This window comes from Phocoena phocoena, chromosome 4 (assembly GCF_963924675.1).
Source record: "Phocoena phocoena chromosome 4, mPhoPho1.1, whole genome shotgun sequence".
In the NCBI taxonomy this organism is placed as follows: Eukaryota; Metazoa; Chordata; class Mammalia; order Artiodactyla; family Phocoenidae; genus Phocoena; species Phocoena phocoena.
The window spans coordinates 17991240-18010337 of NC_089222.1; the positions used below are offsets into that span (position 1 = coordinate 17991240).

The 19098-nt window shown below is 48.0% G+C and overlaps 1 protein-coding gene across 1 annotated transcript in view; it reads left to right on the top strand.

Moving 5' to 3' along the window:
• EPHB1 (EPH receptor B1) overlaps nucleotides 1–19098 on the top strand; it is a 428446-nt gene that overhangs the window by 304341 nt on the left and 105007 nt on the right. The window contains exon 5 of the mRNA XM_065876076.1: nucleotides 7881–8216. Coding sequence (XP_065732148.1) covers nucleotides 7881–8216 — 336 coding nt within the window. The remainder of the gene's footprint in view (nucleotides 1–7880; nucleotides 8217–19098) is intronic.

Genomic DNA, 19098 nt, shown 5'->3' on the forward strand with positions numbered 1-19098 from the left:
GTTTTCCAGTCCTGTGCCTCAGGCCCCCAGCACAGCTCCTTCTTTGGAAAAGACACCTCAGGACTTCAGACACTACCATTTTCACATTGAGCAAAACAGTGTTCTAATTGTCTGGTGCTCATCCCTCACAAATTATAGATAATCCTTGATCAGTTTTTCCCAAAGATCCCAAGCCCCTCTAAGCTTCCACTATTGAATGGAGGGTGCCTCAGCAGTCTGTTCATTTGATGCCACTGCTTTCCACCAGGTCCCTGATAACTTACTCTTGGTTTCCTGATATGGTCTCAAGTAGTCATACACCCCACCCCCTTAATGACAAAATTTTACAACCCCTGTTGTCGAAGACCCTCGTTATTGTGGTGTTATTGGTGCCTGACAGAGAACCTTTGGGAACTGCCCACTGCCATCCAGGGAACCCCAGTGAAAGTGGGGGTGTTCAGGCTCATATGCTCCTCTCCGAGGTGCTGAACCCGCACGACACACCACGTCACAACCCTTTCCTCTAGCATAGCGGTCACTCTTGTCCAATCTCTCCCAGGAAGGCTACAGCAAGTGAAGGAATGGTGGAAGAGGAATTGGTGCCTCAGGGGGAAAAGAAAAATGGAGAGAGAAAGAGAGAGAGAGAGAGAGAGAGAGAGAGAGAGAGAGCTGAACTTAGTCTGAAGAGTGTCAAAGCTACACATGGCAGCCAGAGAGAATAAAGAGACGTTCTTTGTTTTGACATTGTTTTCAATAAACAAGTTACCAAAGAAGGAACCACAGCTGAACATGAAGTTGACCTCATGTTTATTTGGTAACTCTACAGCCTTTCTGACATTCACAAACTTTCCCCTTTTTGGCTTATGTTACCCTCCAACCCATACTGCTTTCAGCCCTGTATGCTGTATTGAGGGCAAAGGCATAACCACCAGCCTGACTTAGTTTCCTGCATATTTTGCTTTTATATAAAACCTCTTCAGACCTTCATAGCCCCCATTTCCATGTCTGCCTCTTCTCCCTGATTCTTATCTATTTCTCTATAAAATCTCAAAGACCTTTATTCTTCCCTAGGAAGACTTCCAATCACTCAGACATGGTTCCTTAAAGTAGCTATGTCACAGTGAGCAGTGAGTAAAGAGATGTCCTGATAGTACTATCACTTTTGATAACCAGTCCTGGACCACTCCTCACATGTCTTCCTTGCCCCTCACAACACACTTTTTTTTGCCATCCCTATCCCTGATGTTATTTTCTGATCTCCCTTTCTCTCCCTTCTTAATCCTCAGCCCACATTAAAATATGCAAACCACATATTTCCAAGCTAAAATCTTGACTCTTCTCAGCCATGAGAACACTGTTTCTGCATTCGAGAGTCTTGAGCATCAAATGTCCTTTTTGGCTCATTCACAAATCCTATCTCAACCCTTTCTCCTAAAGGAAGATTGCATAGAGAACACAGTTTGCTATAGGAGTATAAAGGTGGGGTTTCCCTGCCAGGAGGAAGGAGAATAAGCAAGACCAGATACTGGTCAAAGCCAGACAGCCTCTTAGAAGGCCAGAAAGCAGATGTATAGATGTACACAGAGGTTCTGAGCCCAGGAGGTAAAAAGAGCTGGAACCATTCTGGAGACACAGCCCTATACTCAAGACTAGGGCTCTACCTAGGATGTGTTTGCAAGGGTTAGGTGTCCCAAAGGGTATAGACTAGAGCAGAAAGCCTTCAAGGTGTTTCTCCTCAAGTACAACTCCAATCTTGTAGGCAGGATGCCCAGACACCATCTCTAAAAGTTTTGTTCTTCATTGATCTTATTCCTCAAACATCCGTTTGTAACTCTTTGTGTCTGTATCACTTGCTTTGACACTTAACTGTATGTGCCCACAATTCCCAGTACTCTGTAGGTAAGGGGTCTTGCCTCATTAATAAACATATGGGTTCCTCTTATCTTCATGGATGTCAGCATAGGTCTGGGCATCAGGGTTTCTGCTCAAGGAACAAGTGGCTGAATTAGATTAATCTTAGTTCAACGAGTGGGTCAACCAGATCATCCAATAATGACAATACTAATAATAATAGCAGCTGACATTAACTGAGTTTTTCTGGGTACCAACCATATAGCTAAACTCCTTGGACTTACTATCTCATTAAATCCTCAAAACTGCCATTTTTCAGATGAGAAAATTAAGGCTTAGAAGTTCACATCCCTAAGTTTTGCCAGCAAGAGAATATTTTTTTAACTTTGTTGCTGTGAACATTTAGGAGGTTTGTTGGTTGGTTTCAGAGACCTCTCAGAGTCTCCGGAAACAAGTATATGTTCAAGTACATGTTCATTTTTCTCAGGAAAATCTTTGTTGCTCTCATCAGATTCTTCAATGGGTCATGCACACAAAAGGGAGGGCCTCATCTGTGGCCTTATGCAAAGCAGTTCAATTCCAGCCTGCACAAGGAGCCTCCCAGGAGAGCATTGCCTCGCTGTGATTGTCACCCTCACCTGCTCCCCATGGGGAGGACACAGACCCTGGCAGCAGCAATGCACAGTTAGCTGGACACTGCCTGCTCTATACCTTGGACCAGCCAGAAATTCACATCTAAATTCTCAAACCAGGATGTTGGCTTTATTAAGATTCCTAATAAAGAAATTGGCTTCCGGGGCTTCCCTGTCTTCAGCAGATTTTCCCTTTGATTACTCAAGAGTGCTCTTATTTCCAGCTTTATGCCTACAAATAAACTCAACTACTCTCTCCCACCCACCCTGTCTCTCGATTCTTTAAAAAAAAAATCATCTGGCCCAAAGCACATTAAGAAGCAGGAGATTCTATCTCAATGTGACAACACTTGGGCTAGCCCTATGGCTCTAGAAGGATCATTTCTGCTTAACTTTTTGAAGTCCCAATGCCATCCATGCTCTATGCAGTCTGAGCCAACCTCTCAGGCATATCCTGGAAGACCCTGGAGACCCATCCCTACAACCCAGAATCCACCCTGTTCCTTCCACCCAGACAGAGGATCACAGCTCAGCAGTTTTCCCATCCTTTAAAAGGACTGAGTTTTCCTAGCCCTTTCATCAGGAAGCTTTCATCAGTAGTAACCGTGGCAACAGATCAGAGAGGCTTCAAAAAGCCTGTCTGTATGTAATTAAGAAAAACGAGGACACAGATGAGAGAGCAGGGAGTTTAGACAAGGAGATCCTGGCTCTGAGCCCTGCCAGTGTACTTCCTGAGGGCTTCTGAGGACGGAGAAAGCAGATTTTCTTCTCCCTCTGGCCTCCCTCTCCACTCCCCCTTTAAAGTTTTGGTTTGCTGGTCTCAATTGGCCTCCTTCCTGAGGATGTTGCTGGGGACCCCAGTGCTGGCCAAATACTCTCTTCAGGGGGTGGGCCCCAAACCCAGGGGATGCAGCCTAGATGGGTAGGAAATGGCCCTAGCACTTCCTCTAGGGAGATTTATTTGGAGGCCAAATCTGCTCTCTGGTTAGACTCTTTGTTCAGGCATAGGAGAGACTAGGCTGCCTACTTGCAGGAATGCATCCTTGTCATCAGGACAATGGAGCACAAACTTGAGGACAATCATTGTTTTAGCTGCCCAGACACTGGGCCTGGCTTGCCTGGCCTGGAGGAAGCCTCGTGGGAAAAGGGACAGGAGCAAGCATTGTGGGGAGGCAATCTGAGCCTGGGGATGGCTTTATTTCCTGACACTTATTCTTATCTGGAACCATCTCCTTTATCTCTGTGTTTCCTTTTTTCCTGTCAGTTTTTTCTCTCCATGTAAGCTCCATGGGAGTAGGAGCTTGTCTGGCTTGCTTTTTCCTATTTCCCAAATGCCCAAAACAGTGCAAGAGTATTTATTAAAAGAGTGAGAGAGTGAACAAATGAATAATGAATTGGGTTCTAGCCATCGTTTATGGCCCAGACTTGGGTCACTTCCACAAGTATGTGCTGGGGGCCCAGGCACCGTGCACGTTCTCCGAGCTCTCTGAGTCTGCTCTCCAGGGAAGGCTCTTAATGTCTGTTCCTGCTCCTTGGAAGGAAAGAATTCAGATTTATGCAGCCTTGGACTCAGCAACCACGGCTCCCACAGAGCCCTGTTCATGCCCCACAGATGCATTTGCTCTGGAGTGCAGCCATGAATGAGGGGTGGTTGCTTCATATGAAGCCTGTTTTTAAATAAACTTGAAAAATTCTTCTTGGAAACCCACTGCTTTTGTTCTTGAGTGGGAAGCAAATGAACAGACATGGAGAAAGTATTGACCAGGGTTGTTCTCCCCCAGCTGCCATGGACACCAATGGATCAGGGACGGGGCAGCTCCTTACCTGCCACTTTATCTCACCAAAGCCTCTACCATTCAGGGGCACAAGCGGGGTCCTCCCTGCTGCTGCTGCTGCATCCTCTCTCAGCCCCACCACAGGGCATCATGTCTCACGCTGGAGAGGGGTGAACACATGTGACCTGAAGCCTTGCACACTGAGTAGAGGTTGAAAACTGGTGGAATGGGGCCTCTCCCAGGCAAAATGCTGAGCGTAAGGATCATGGAGACTAACCAGCCACCAGCCCCTGTTCACCAGGAGGCCACAGCATGGTGAGGACATATAAGAAGAGCCCATCACAGTGCAATGGTGGATTCTGAGTTAGGCATCCAGAAATGGGCTCATGGAAGCCCAGCGCGGAGATGCATGACTCCTGGTGGAATGTGCTGGATCTGGAGGGTGAGCAGGAGTTCTTCAAGTAGATAGAAGGAAAAGAATTCCAGACAGAGGAGAAAGCACGGTGCAAAGGCTTGGCGGAAGTAAAGAGAGCTTAGTGTGCACAGGACATCACAGGAATCTTCCTGTTCGTTACAATATGAGGGTTAAGGTCCAAGGGGCCAGAGATGAGATCAAAAGCAGCACATGGGGACCTGAAGGACTTGGAAAGGAGGGTGAACTTTTGAATAATTGGGGTTTGAGTAGAAAACAGTATGATCCCATGTACGTTTGGAACTTACACCCTGGCAGGAGAGAATGGATAGGAGAGATGGAAAGTGATGTTAGAGAATTGTTAGGAGTCTTTGCAATAGGGCAGGAAAATTGACGAGGCTCATCATTGTGAGGCAGTGGAGATATAGAGGAAGGGAAAGATCAGAGGAAAGGAGATAAGCTGACAGACTGTGTGTTGGGCTCCCACACGGGGTGACCACACAGGGAGCTGTCAGGAAGGTAAGGACTGAATTGTGTTCCCTGGATTTTTCAAGTAGGAGCCCCCCTGCCAAAAAAGGCAGGCATGGTGGTGGAGTGGGAGAGCAACCAGGCTGCAGCTGGCTGAGCAGGGAGAGAGCGAGGCCCAAAAGGGTGACTCCACTTTGGGAAAGCTTGGCTGGAGAGTAGATAGAGGACATGTAATATAGAGAAAGAAATGCCAGGTGACCATATTTTGGTTTTAAAATAGCAATGATTGGGCTTCCCTGGTGGCGCAGTGGTTGAGAGTCCACCTGCCGATGCAGGGGACGTGGGTTCGTGCCCCAGTCTGGGAAGATCCCACATGCCGCGGAGTGGCTGGGCTCGTGAGCCATGGCCGCTGGGCCTGCGCGTCCGGAGCCTGTGCTCCGCAACGGGAGAGGCCACAACAGTGAGAGGCCCGCGTACCACAAAAAAAAAAAAAAAAAAAAAAAAAAAAAGTGGCAATGACTTATTCACATTTAAGGGGATAAGGTGGAATTAGGGGAGAGGGTGAAGTTGAAGTTCAAGGGACAGAGGAGGTAACTGAAGTGGGGAGGTCTCCAAAGGGTGGCAGGAGTGGGTGGTCACTCTCCCTGTCGGTACCTGTCTCTGCTCCTCCGCCCAAGGCTGCTTTCTGAGTGATAGCCTCAAGACATCATAAGGATGCAGCAAGATAACATGGTTAAAGGGTTTACCCCATGCCTGGCATATAACATGCGCTTGGTGAACGTAATTATTATGATCATGAGAAACAGTGGCCTGTGGCTGAAGCTAGGCTGTCTGCTGTAGCAATGAGACAGGCAGGGATGGCACTGACCACTGGGAGCTTGTGGTCTGAGTGTCATCAGTGCAAGCAAACAGACACGTCTAAGACAGGCACCGGCCGATATGGCCATTTAGTGACCAGTGCAGTGTGAGATGAGGCTGGCCACGACCTGTAGAAGCCCACCTAGCGTGGTCCCAACTGCCCGCCCAGTACTACTTGTGTGCTGATTCCCAAAGAGGCGGATGCTCAGCCCTGGGCGTATGGGTGGGGAATTCTTGGACACTATTTGCAAGACTTTAGTAAAAATGCTTCAGGAATCCTGCCCTGTCACAAGCATGCATGAAAGTCGTGCTTTAGCTCAGGCCTAATGGGCTTTATATAATACAGTACTGATTTTCTTTCATGTTTTAATACAATCCGATTTAATATTTGCTTTCTGCTCTAGCTGCTCGCTGTTGACTGATTCAACACAGAATCCTTCCCTGGTACCCCCCGACCTTGTTGTTATTCCCTCATTCTGTATGTTGGCATTTGATTCCTGTCTCCAACATGAATTGCCCTACACGTCTTCGTTCAGCTGGCAACAGTCACGTGCGTGAATTCTGAAAGCATTACTATCCAGAGCGGTGGCTCCAACCGGCCCACCATTCGGGGGGGCGGGGGTGCTTCCAGAAGGGATCCATTTCCATCAGGTGGATACTGAAGATAAGCAGAGCTCAGCCTGGGAACCAGAGGCTGTGATCTGCTCTGTTCTTGGGCAGGAGATTCTCCAACTTAATCTCCAAATGCTCAGGACTGCGGCCGGCCATTAATTTGGCAGCATTTTTGCCCTCCTACTAGGGACCAGGCTTTCTAGAGTTTTGCAACAAGGCATTTCAGCCTTTGCCAGAGTGTGACCAGCAGCCATGGGCAGAACTTTCCAGAGGGAAGAGGCTGCCCTCCTTGAATCCCTGTGAGCCAGGCTGATTTGTAGGAGAGGCAGTCTGTTCAAATGTCCTGTTGTCCGTTTATAGATTTGACTGCCAAATCTTGGAGTGTCATATCAGAGTAAGGCCAGCTCTTCCCTTAGTAGGAAAAGATAGTTTCACTAACAGGCAGCACAGGGCTATAGCTAAGAACGTGAGCTTTGGAATCAGACAGATGTGGTGTCCATGCCAATTTTAGTTCTCATAGACCAAATGATCTATAGCCAGTCCCCATTCTCAGCATTAGTTTCCCTTTCAATAAAATTGAATTAATTATTGTACCTTCCCAATAGCATTCTTGGGGTGGGGGGGCATGTTAAATGCATGCAAAGTAGCTAGCAGAGTGTCTGGGACAAACCACTGTGTTCTTCTAGTGTCATGGGGTCAAAAATGGTGGCTGCGTGAATTTCCTGACTTCATGCATCAAAACTTGTGCAATGTGAATATTCATCTCTCCAGGTCTTCTGGCAGCCCATCCTACAGAAAAACACTCCCAATGCCATGCACACACCACATAGATCCCAGATTGTATGAGATTTTAGGCAGGATGCCTGGATATGTTAGGTCTTATGAGGGGTCACTCCTATCCCTCAACCCTTGAGTTCTACACCAATGAAGAAAAGACAAGGAATCCAATAAGAGTCCAATATACATACATGTTATTGATACTAAAGTTGCCTGGAGGATGCAGCTTGGTCCTTCGAACAGAAGGGCTTGTACCCAAGTCCTCCATCCTCCTCTCCCTTGGCACACATGATTCAAAGAAGGAAAACCCCAGTGGGGATGACTAAAAGAGGAGTGGGAGACAGGTTGTCATCTCTGTCATTTTTTCTCAGAATGGATTGAGGCATGGAGATTTGGGGTTGAGGGAGGAGAAGGGATGTGTGTATGTGATGAAAGTAGGAACACACCAAAGACAAATGGAGAGATGCTGGGGAAACTTCTATCCAACCTCAATGTCCTTTTGTTGTCTCCCTATAGGTGTGCCATCAGGTCCCCGCAATGTCATATCCATCGTCAATGAGACATCCATCATTTTGGAGTGGCACCCTCCTCGGGAGACGGGTGGGCGGGATGATGTCACCTACAACATCATCTGTAAGAAGTGCCGGGCAGACCGCCGGAGCTGCTCCCGCTGCGATGACAACGTAGAGTTCGTGCCCAGGCAGCTGGGCCTGACTGAGTGCCGTGTCTCCATCAGCAGCCTGTGGGCCCACACCCCCTACACCTTTGACATCCAGGCCGTCAATGGAGTCTCCAGCAAAAGTCCCTTCCCCCCACAGCACGTCTCCGTCAACATCACCACAAACCAAGCTGGTAAGTCTGCAGGCATCTGTGCTCCTCTCTGTCTGTCTGCGGGGCTGGCTCTTTGCCACTTCTGTGCAGGAACAAAGCTTCGGCCACACATATCCTGTTAGTCTGCCCTCAGGCCTCCTCCCAGGAGTGAAAGTATTAGGCGATGGGCATTTGTGGCCATGGAGGAAAAGGCTATAGTGTTTCACCTCTGAGAATGAACTGGATTCTGAGGGGTTTTCTTGTGCCCAGTTCAAAAGCAAAGATGTACATCCAAGCCAGAGTACGACCCAGTGCTCTGCAACCAGCTGGGGCTCAACGAATGTCCTTGGAAGGGTGGATGGACAGATGGATGGATGGGTAGGTGGGTGGATAGGCAGAAACACTGCACGATCTTGAGAACACCAGTGCGGCTTTATTAGCCAGCCCAGCGAAAGAAACTTCCCAGAAATCATGTGATAGTCAGGGCTGCCTTCATAGATTATTTTTCAATTAAACCCATGTAATTCAGCAGTACGTTCTCCTTTACAACTTGGTCAGCTGAATGCTAAACTGTTATAGAGACTTCAGATAGTTGGCAGTAGATCACTCCTGATGGCTGGTACATCCCTGTGGCATGCATAGCTCAGAACACATTTTCTTCTTTCCTCTTTATTTCTGTATCTTTTGCTCTTCTGACCTTCTCCTTTTATTACTTTTCACACCCCTTGCAGCAATCCATTTCTTTTTATATCCATTTAACCAGTCCATTCATGCACTCACTCATTTATTTCTTTATTCACTCAATTATTGAGACAGTTATTCAGCATTTACTGTGTGCCAGGCTATGGATTAGACACTGTGAGGGATAAAATGATACTCGGACACCATCGTTCCTCCCGTGAAACTCAATCACTGAAGGATTTCCAGGACATAGACACAAAGTACAGAGCTAAGTATTGTGTGCTGTAAACATGCAGTAAATACCAAAGGAGCTAGAGAGAAATGAGCAGTCTCCCCCTTGAAGGGAAGGTGCAAGGCTGCAGAGGGGACATGAAGATCACGTCTACAGGCAACGATGGGGGTCGTGGGCAGTGGACCATGATCTTCCTTGGAATTATGGATTTTTCTCAATCAACAAATTCTAAAAGGACAGCTTGTTAGCAGAATAGCAGGACCCAACATTTCTTTTTGCTCCCTCTCCCTCCCCATAGCCCCCAATTCTTGACCTCTTCTATTCTTCTCCATCCTTTCCTACTCCTCCTCTCCCCATCCCGAGACTCATTCTACCTCTTTTAACACCAGGCATCTTTGATGGCAGATGATTCCTGGGTTTAAGCTGTCAGAACTGCGAAGAAAAAAAGGTGTCGTCGGAGAGCATGGCTATCCAGATGGCTGCGTTGTTGCTGTGAGCGTGTGTGTGTTCGTGTGTGCGTGTTTGTATGTATGCGTATGGTCACGTGTTTACATGCATACGTGTGTAGTGAGAAAATAAGAGTGGAAGTGTGGAAGCCTCCAGCTGGTGACCACAGCCCCAGTGCCATGGAGACAAAGGTTGTGACAGCCCGTCTTACTCACAGAGAAGAGAACGGTAATTTCTGCGTCGTGATGAGCACATAACATGAGCAGCCTTTGTTAGCAGTATTTCCCTTGGAGAGTTTAAGGCAGAAAACTGGCTGAAATATTTTAGTGTCCCAGCTTCTGGGAATAATAATCCTTCCAGTCTGTCATGTTACGCTGGGCTTGGCTGTCTTTTCCCTCTCTCTAAGCATGTGTGAACAAACCTGCCACTTATATTGGTTTGCTTTGATTTCTGCCCCTCCCTTCCCTTCCCCTGCTATTCCCGAACCTGCCCATCTGCTTGTCTTGCCATCTGTACCTTCTCAGGCTGCCGTGAAGCTGAGGGACCAGGGCTTCTACAAGGGACCCTGCATTACCAATATTCAAAATATTTATTTCTGTCCTTACCCGTTGGCCCCTCCAGGAGCATTTCTCATGCCCTTTGTTCGCCCTCTCATGGGCCTTTTATTCTTAACCTTCCCTGATTTTGTAGTCCCAGCCCCATTGTCACTGTCCAATCTGTGATTTCTCTTTGGGAATTCTGGAATTTGGGTGTCAGAAAAGTTTACAATCAACAAGGTAAGGTTGCAAGTGCTTCTTGGTGGCATATGGTTATTATAAAATAAAGGTCAAGTTAACCAGTGGTTTCTCATCCATGGGCTGTGGGGCTCTGAGGAGCACGGTGCTGTTTGGTGAGTCCACATGTGAATGCAAGTTACTTTCCACAAACAGATATTTGTTTAAAAAGATGAGAAGTTTCAAAATAAACACTCGAGCCTGTACCTCTGCAAGAAGAGTTTAGAAACATGAATGGAAGCCCCAGATTTTATAAGGGATGAAAGAGAGACTAAATAACAGGCATCATAAAATCCCTAGTGACTCAGATCCATTAAGAGACAAGGTGGATGAACCCCTGTATCACCAAGAAGTCATGATATGCCTGTCCCCTTTCCAGAGCAGCCCTGGGCTCTTCCACTCTGGGCAAGATCCAGGTCAGCCTTCCCCCTCGGACCTCCAGGTATGGTGCGACCCTTGTCAGTACCTGTGGCCACATTTGTCCTACTGTTTGGGTCATGAGTAGGTAGACGGCAGGTAAAGAAGTTGACCAAGAGCCGTCCTGGAATCAATCATTAAATCAACGGCTAAGCGTTTACTGCGTATCTATTCCCTGCCTGGAACAGCCCAGACTGAAATGGTGGGGGGAGTATTGAGTGGGTCCTGATTGAGTCATAGTTATTATTCACAGTTTGTGTCTCTTTTGAGTTGACAAACAATTTTGGAATATACAGACTCATTTGATCTTCATAATTACCCTGTGACTTGTGCATCTTTGTTCCCATTTTTCTTATAAGGAAGCAGAGACTTGAAGGGCTTGGGAAACCTGGGATTAGAGGGAGGGTCGGCAGGCCATCCATTCTGTTCCTCTCTTCTGTTTCCTGCCCTAAAAGGTGGGCAGTCCCTCTGGGCTCCCTATATCATAGCCTCCAAGCACAGAGGGGTTCTTCAGGGACAGTCAGTGCCATCCGGCTGAGTGGATGGTATCTCAGTGTGCAGGCTGATTACCCTTCCACAATCTTCTCTGTGACGCTGAGCCATGAAAGGCTTCCCCCTGCCTCTGGATGGAATTGGGAGATAGGCGTGTGTTTGTTGAGGGGTACAAGTTGTTCCAAGGTGAATTGGACCCTGACAATGGATATCAGGGTCACATGAGAGAAAGGTTTGGACAAGTTGTCTGCCAAGGGTTTTGGGCTTGATCTGAACGTGAGAATCTATTTTGGGAGGCTGCTCACTGCTCTGGGCTGGTTCCTCCTCTGTTTAGGAGCTATGGACAGCATCTGTGGCTGGGTGTGCCATTCTTACTGTCCAGTAGAGGCAGGATTGTCATGCTCTCCTCCCTTGGGGCTGCCCAGATGTGCCACATTGGTGCTGCATTGTGTTGCTCTCATGATCCCTGCCCAGTGGAGGCAGGCAGCTCATCTTAGCTGATTTAGCTACCCGACAAAAAGAGTCATGGTTTGTATCAGTCTATCAGAGAAAGTCACCAGTAGGCTTCTCTTTCTTTTTTTTTTTTTAAACATCTTTATTGGAGTACAATTGCTTTACAACGGTGTGTTAGTTTCTGCTTTATAACAAAGTGAATCAGCTATACGTATACATATATTCCCATATCCCCTCCCTCTTGCATTTCCCTCCCACCCTCCCTATCCCAGCCCTCTAGGTGGTCACAAAGCCAGTAGGTTTCTCTTGACCCTAGGGTTTTGATCTAAGGAGATTTTGTAGTCATCTTCTGGCCCATTGGATACATAGTAGGTATAGTTCTTCCCTCGGAACCAGCATGACTGGGGGACACCACAGGGTCTATTGCATCCTGAGATCCAACAAGCCTTCATTTCCTTCTGTGATGACCCCAGTTAAGTATATAGTCAGACTACTCAAGGATCTTGTATCACTCGGAGAGTATCAGGATGGGATTCTCATGCAGCCCATAGGCTGAGGCAGAGGACTACCATTTTTGAGCACCTCCAGTGTGCCAAGCCCCTACCAAGTTCTTTAAAAAGATGATGTGGGTCATATGAAGAAACCGAGGTCAGAATGCTTTTGGAATTTGCTCAGCATCTCACAGCCAGCAAATGATGTTTCTGGGTTTCATACTCAGGTTTGTGGCCATTTTATCCTCAGACTGATCAAAAGTTGCATTATGGTGAGCTGTGTAGGTTGTAAGCTCCCTCTAAGCTATTGCCACGTAGCTGGGCCACTTTAGGTGTCAAAAAAATGTCCATCACCTTTGGTCAGGGTTGGTCATGAATTATGCAAGCTCAGATTTACGTGAGGTCTTTAGGGATGCAGCCTTGAGCTGAATACAGCTGCCTTGAGTTTAAAATAAGCCAGATCAGGTGGAACTCTCTCTGTTCCAGTGGCCAAGCGATCTGCAGAGAGGTTGTTATCACCAGTAACTTCTGCAATCACTCTCCGGCACCTGGCCCCAGGTTCAGACTGATGGCCGGATCATCTGGCTGTCAGAGAGAATTAAAGTGAATGACAAACTTTACTTCTCTTTTCTGCCAACTAGACTCTGAGTGTCAGAGTTGGGGAAGACAACCTCAGAGGAAATCTTGGAAAAAATACATAAGACAAATCAGACCAGCACATCTATAAAATTAACTTGTAGTGTGGTAAAATAAAGTCAGTAAATTCGGGAGCATCTGAGCCAGAGAGAACACACTCAAAGACCCATGAGGCCAGGCAGGTAATGGCAGGAGCGACACGGAGCCAGGAGTCACACAAGAGGGAGTGGTGGGGACTATATAGGGAGTTGAAGAGAAGAACAGGGGCAGCCCCTACTCAGCTCCAGCAAGTGGCGTCATACCCAGCGCTGCCAGATGTTATAAGCTGAAAATCCAGATTAAAAATGTTGACAACTAATTAGAAAATTTTAAAACACTTGAGAGGCAAACAAATCCAATTCTGGATTTGGCCTTTTGGCTGTGGCTTGCAGCCTCTGATTCAGAGGGCTAATCTGACTTAGCCAGGCTTGAATGGTGAGTGTGCTGTGTGGTACCATCTCATCCCCCCTCGGGGCAGTCACCTTCCCTGACTCCTGGGCTCATGGTGGCAGCCGTGCAGTGGGGAGGGGAGACGTGGGGTTGGCCCCTCTCTCTGCTCCTCACATGACTCATGCAAGTTCATTGAATTGCTGTGATCCCTCCTTTCTCCACAGTAAGATGGGAGGACTGGCACCTGCTTCCTCGTGCTGTGTGACAAGCAAATGAGACAGAGGAGAGAAAATCACTTTGCAAACCGTGTGATGGACTGGGAGATGAGCATAATTTCTGAGAATATGTCCTGAGCCAGACAGCAATTTGCTGGGCTTTTTTTTCCCCCCCCCTAGGCTGTTTCCTTCCAAGGCCCCTGGTCCCTTTGTTTGGGACTGATGTCATCTAGATCAGATAAATGACAGATATTGGTTTGGCCACTCTTCAAGGAAGGAGTAGGCACCAGAAAGGGGAGCAGTGAAATCTGTGTTCCAGGGGGTTAGTGAAGACGGCAGGGAAGGAACAGAACCTGTATACCCGACATAGGCTCAACCTGCCGCTCAGAGGAGCCTGACTGTCTTTCCTCATCATGTGTTTGGAGAGGCAGCACTTTTCCCTTCCCCGTAGGATGCATCAGCAGCATTTATATTTGACATTTATATTGCGCACAGCTCATGTATGGCCTGTGGTGCCGACTGCATGTGAAACACTAACATGTACACTGTGCCCACAACACAGACACAAGCCGTTACTTAATTTTATTTAGAAAATACTACACTACTCTGTCAGTCATCACAAGCCCCTATAGTTTGTCCATTTTTAAGGCATTTTCAAAGTTCCTAGACAATTAAACTCACTCAGAGATGCTACTTTTCCCACACATGAATTACCCAGCCCACCAATTCCTCTGAACACATCACCTAATTTGCATTATTCCTTGGTTAAGTATAGTATTTGCATGCATAAAGAATAATCTTTGAATATGAAAAGGAATTTTATGATATTGCAATATATTGAGCTCTTTGGAGGGAAGATATTATGTAAATCTCAAAATTAAATATTAAAACAATATTACACTGCTGCCTGTAAAAATTTAGAGTGTTAAGATCCATATGCTGAATCTAGTCCATTTTTAAGGGCTGGTTTCACTGGAAATTAGCAGGTGAAATTTGTTCCAGAGCAGAGAAAAAGATTGAGTCAGAACATCAAAAAGATGGGAATGATTTTAAGGAAAACTTTCATTGAAGTTAATAAGGAAAAGTTAAAAAAAAACTTAAGTCAATGACAATTTCACTGTTCTTAATTCAATTTCATAGTTCATTTTATTGCTTTCTTCTCATTGTTAATCTCCAAAAGGCTGTTTTTATTGTTTCTTAAGTCCTGGCATTGAGGAGGAACTTCCAAGTGGCCTCAGAAAGGTCCTGCCATCTGCAAACAGGGATTGTTGTCTCTTGAGTGGAGCAGGTCACCACATAGCATTGCCCCTGACCAAAGTCATGGCCTTCCACTCCCAGCAGCCTTGGGTTCTCCACTAGGTGGTGAGCTCTGCAGAGAATCAGACTTTCCACCCTTCCCCACTGTCATGAGGGAGGGACCCACAGCACTAGGCATAGAACCTTGATAAATATTTGCCAGGCTCCTTTAATCCCTACACATGAGCTTTGTTATATAAATGTTTGGTTGATGTGTAGTGATCAGAATATATCCTGGTGGTCCACGGGTGGGCAGGTGCTCCCTCCAGGTCAGCCAGGGGACCAGGTATCTTCCTCTCTTTTGGCTCTTAGAAGGAAAACTTAAGGGGATGACCTTAGGATGTTACCAGAAGCCCTGATGTACTCAGAGGAAAACAGTGAGATTCAAAGGGGGATTTGTTTAAGCGCATTAACTTTGGAAATGCATTCATTCATTCACCACAATCTTTGTGACTGCATTCCACATGCTGACTCCTTGGCTTCTGCTTCTAGGGGCTCCCATTCACTTACTCAACAAATATTTATTGAGGTCTTCTGTGTGTCATTCACGGCTCCAGGCCTGAGGAACACAGGAGCAAACAGCACAGACAAGAGTCTATGCCTTGGGGAGCTCCCATTCTGATGCCCAGCACTCATTGAAACTGGGCTCGGATGCCTAGAAAGTCACCAAGAGGGATCTCAGCCGGTCTATGGGTACCACAGCCCACTGAGGTGCCAGCTCTCACTTTGCAAAAGTCAGGATGTGATCACATGCCATCGCTAGAAAGCATTTCAATCCGAGGAGGTTGTTGCTATACAGTGACAGTACAAGGTGGGATATTTTATTACTTACTATCTGACCAGTTTGAACTTCTTGCGGACAGATTTCACATGCTGGGCCACGCGGTGGTTGGGCGTAGGAAAGCTCCCTGTTCCAGGTCCTGAGCAGTGCCTAAGATGCTGCTAAAAGCTGGAGAACAACTGTGTGGCTCTGAGGATGACTAGAGGGCCCCACGGGCCCCAGGGACCTATTTGCTCATTTTACAACCTCTTGGGCACTCTAAATACACGGCTTGTTCAGTGAAAATGGGACTGCCAGGCAGTGAGATGTAGTAAGTTCCTTCCCCTGTTCAAAGTCCAAATGAGATTGTTATCACCCTCATTACAGAGGGAGCCTCTAGTTGGATTACGAGATAGTTTCTGTTCGCCTTGTGGCCAAGGCACAGGGGGCAGGAGGGAGGAGGAGACTGGTGATGAGTCTGTCCTCGCTCCTCTGGCAAATGTCAGTTCCAGGAGAGCGTGCCCTCTATCCACCTGAGTGGCTACTGTTCCCCAGTGTCTAGCTAGGTGCTATTATTCCTCTAATAACAGCATTTGAGAAATGTTCATTGAATGATTTAATAAATTATCAAATAAATGTATGAATGGATGCCTCGATCCTTCTTAAACTCATCTCAGACATCAGCAAATGGTGTGGCTTGAGCTTTCTCTGTGATCTTTCCTTCCTCCGGCATCTCTGTGCGGGCACTGTGATTGCAGTTAAGACCCCACGTTCTCCCAGATGTTGGTGAGACCTGGACTTCCCGGGTGCACTGTCCTCCCAAAACACGGCCCTGCGGGAGACACTCTGCTATGCCCAGGCTGGGCTGCCCCCTCCCGCAGAGGCAGGGCCCCAGCTGCTCCAGCAGGCACCAGTGGGGGTGTCGGGTTGGCAATTCCGACGCTGATGTCCATCCACCTGCACGCCAGCTCTGCGCCTATCATTTTCACAGCACCATCCATGTTAAACAGGCAGGAGCACCAGGGGTTTTTGAATGCAGCAATTAACAAAACAGTAATCAAGCTAAGTGTTTAATTTCAGAAAATTAACATCTTCTCTGAGCGGATGTGAAAGATGGGGAAAAAAGGCACATTAAATGTTCTGGGTAAATAAAGGCAAAGCCGGACTACAAATATTTTCCAGTGCAAGAGGGACTTTTTGCCAACCCTCCAGGCCCTGGGATCAGTTTCCTTCTGAGAGCTGAGCCACAGCACAACCTCAGCTATAGAAATGAGCCCTGGAAATTTGAAGTGTATGTGTCTCTCTTTTGCTTCCTTTCTTTTTCTTTTCTTTTCTTTTCTTTCCTTTTCTTTTCTTCCTTTCCTTCCTTCCTTCCTTCCTTCCTTCCTTCCTTCCTTCCTTCCTTTCTTCCTTCCTTTCTTTCTTTCTTTCTTTCTTTCTGGACAGAACAAATGCTTTATGTATCCAGAAGACCTCAGGGGAAGAAGCATGTCTCTGTGAGCCCATCTGCCCCATAGAAACCCCTGATGTGTTTCTTGTCCTTCTCTGAGCGGTACTAGTTATAAGGATGGCGCATGAGTTCTTGAATGTGTAGGAGTTCTTTGTGTGCATGGGCCATATGTCTCCTGATAGACTGAGGGCTCCCGAGGGAAAACACCAGGTCTCACCGCTCCAGTAACTCTTGCACCTCAGTGCGGTGTCCTATGTGTCCCAGGAATTCCTGTTAGGCCTGACATAATGCTCACAGTCTGGTGGCACCTCATAACCCAGTGGTCTGGCATTGGTTCACAGGAACGGGTTTGCATGTGTGTAAGGAAGCTTGTGAGGAGGTGTGTATGTGGAGGGCTGGTTGGAAACAGGGCCTCCTGGTGTCTGTTGTCTCATCTGATGCCCTAGAAGGAGTGAGGACGAGGGCAAGGAAGGAGGCTTTGCAGGAGGGTCGCCGAGGTTTGAGGCCCAAATAGGCAGCCCCAAGGCTCCTGAGGAGGAGCTGCAGCTCAGTGGGGAGGTGGGCTTGGGAGGCTGAGTGGGTGCTACCTCAGGGAGCACAGGGGAACCGTGTCCCCACTGGCCCACAACTCCCCAGGGAGGGCCCTGGAAGTCTGGCTCAGGGAGCAGGTTTCCCAGGGGGCTCTTGCAGGCAGCCGACATGGAAAACAAAGAAACCAAAGCAGGAGAATAAGCGGATGGTTTGCAGATACGTGGGAGATGTGCCGCGGGCTCCCAGACGTGCACAGGGACCGTGGGTTCGGTTTTGCGCATGCGCAATTCGAGGAGACTTTGAGTACCCGAGTCGCGATATTATTCATGCAGTTGGACGTTCAGGCATCTATTTTCTCTGTAGGTGAGTGGTAAGCTTGGTTGCTGAGAGTGAAAGAGGAGACACTGGGGTTGAAGGGTTAAGGAGAATGAAAAGAGTTAGGCAGCCCACTCCAGAGAATGGGAGATGGAATTGACCAGAGAAATTCAGCATTTCCAGAAAGTGTTTTGAAGGCTTATTTGAAGTTGGTGATCTTTTATTTACAAAGCTGCCCATTTGTCCTGTTTTGTGGCTTTCTCAGCAGTGCCTGGCTGCTCAGAGCAGACCCTACAGGAAGAGGATGGTGGGTCTCTCGCGGGTTGAGTTTTGCTGCTTGTATCCTATGGAAAGATAAAGGCAACTCACGCCTGAGGCTTAGGGGAGTATCGTCAATTACACTATTGCAAAATGGAACCCAAGCTGGATGATGCAGGATATGAATTGGGAGAGGGCTATGTAGAGACAAAGGTCGAGAGAGCCAGATGAGGCTGCAGCGGCTGGGGGGAGTTATCAGAGGTTGCCCCAGGCAGGATGCTTTCATTCAAGAATACTTGAACGCGTGGCTTTGAAACTGGAGCACCTTCAGATGAGGCCAAGTCCAACTGTCTGGTGGGGAGGGTCAGACATGGAAGAGTAGTGGGGCTGTGAGCGTGTGCTGTTCAGGTGGGCATCAGAGTCACCCACAGGAGGGTGAGGTGGGATTGAGAAGATAGAGATGGAAGCCCAAGGCTTCAGTGAGTCAGGGAGTGATGTGGGAAGGAGTGCCCCGTGGTCCCAGGCTCAGGGAGCAACAGCCCGGCCGACATGTGGACAGAGGGGGAGGTGGTGAGCAACAGTGGAGAACACAGCCCACCTCCTGACCCTGAGATGTGCCGGGCATAAAGTCATACACTGCCACGCTGGAGAGAGCTGCAGGGCGGAGGGCATGGAGGGAGTGCTCTGGGAAGAGCCAGGTGGAGGCCATGGGGGAGTTTTGGGCTCCTGAGCAGCGTTTTGGAGGGCCTGGGGCAGCGGTGTGTGGGGTGGTGGAGGAGGAAGGAGGCCCCGGACGTAGTGGGGACGGGGGTGCAGGGAGGGCTCCAGCTGTGCAGTGCCCTGCAGGAGGTGGGCTCTCATCCCTGAGGCCAGAAGACTTTGACCTCCGGGCCCAGGGAGGACAGTCACAGTGGCTGCACGCGCGGCTCCCCTGCCTGGTGGCAGCGGCAGTGATGTCAGGCTTTAGGTGGTGGTGGGTGCCCTACTGAACCCCTGTGGGTGAGAGCCAGGAGTAATGGGACACACAGGGTGTCCTCTGCTCACTCCT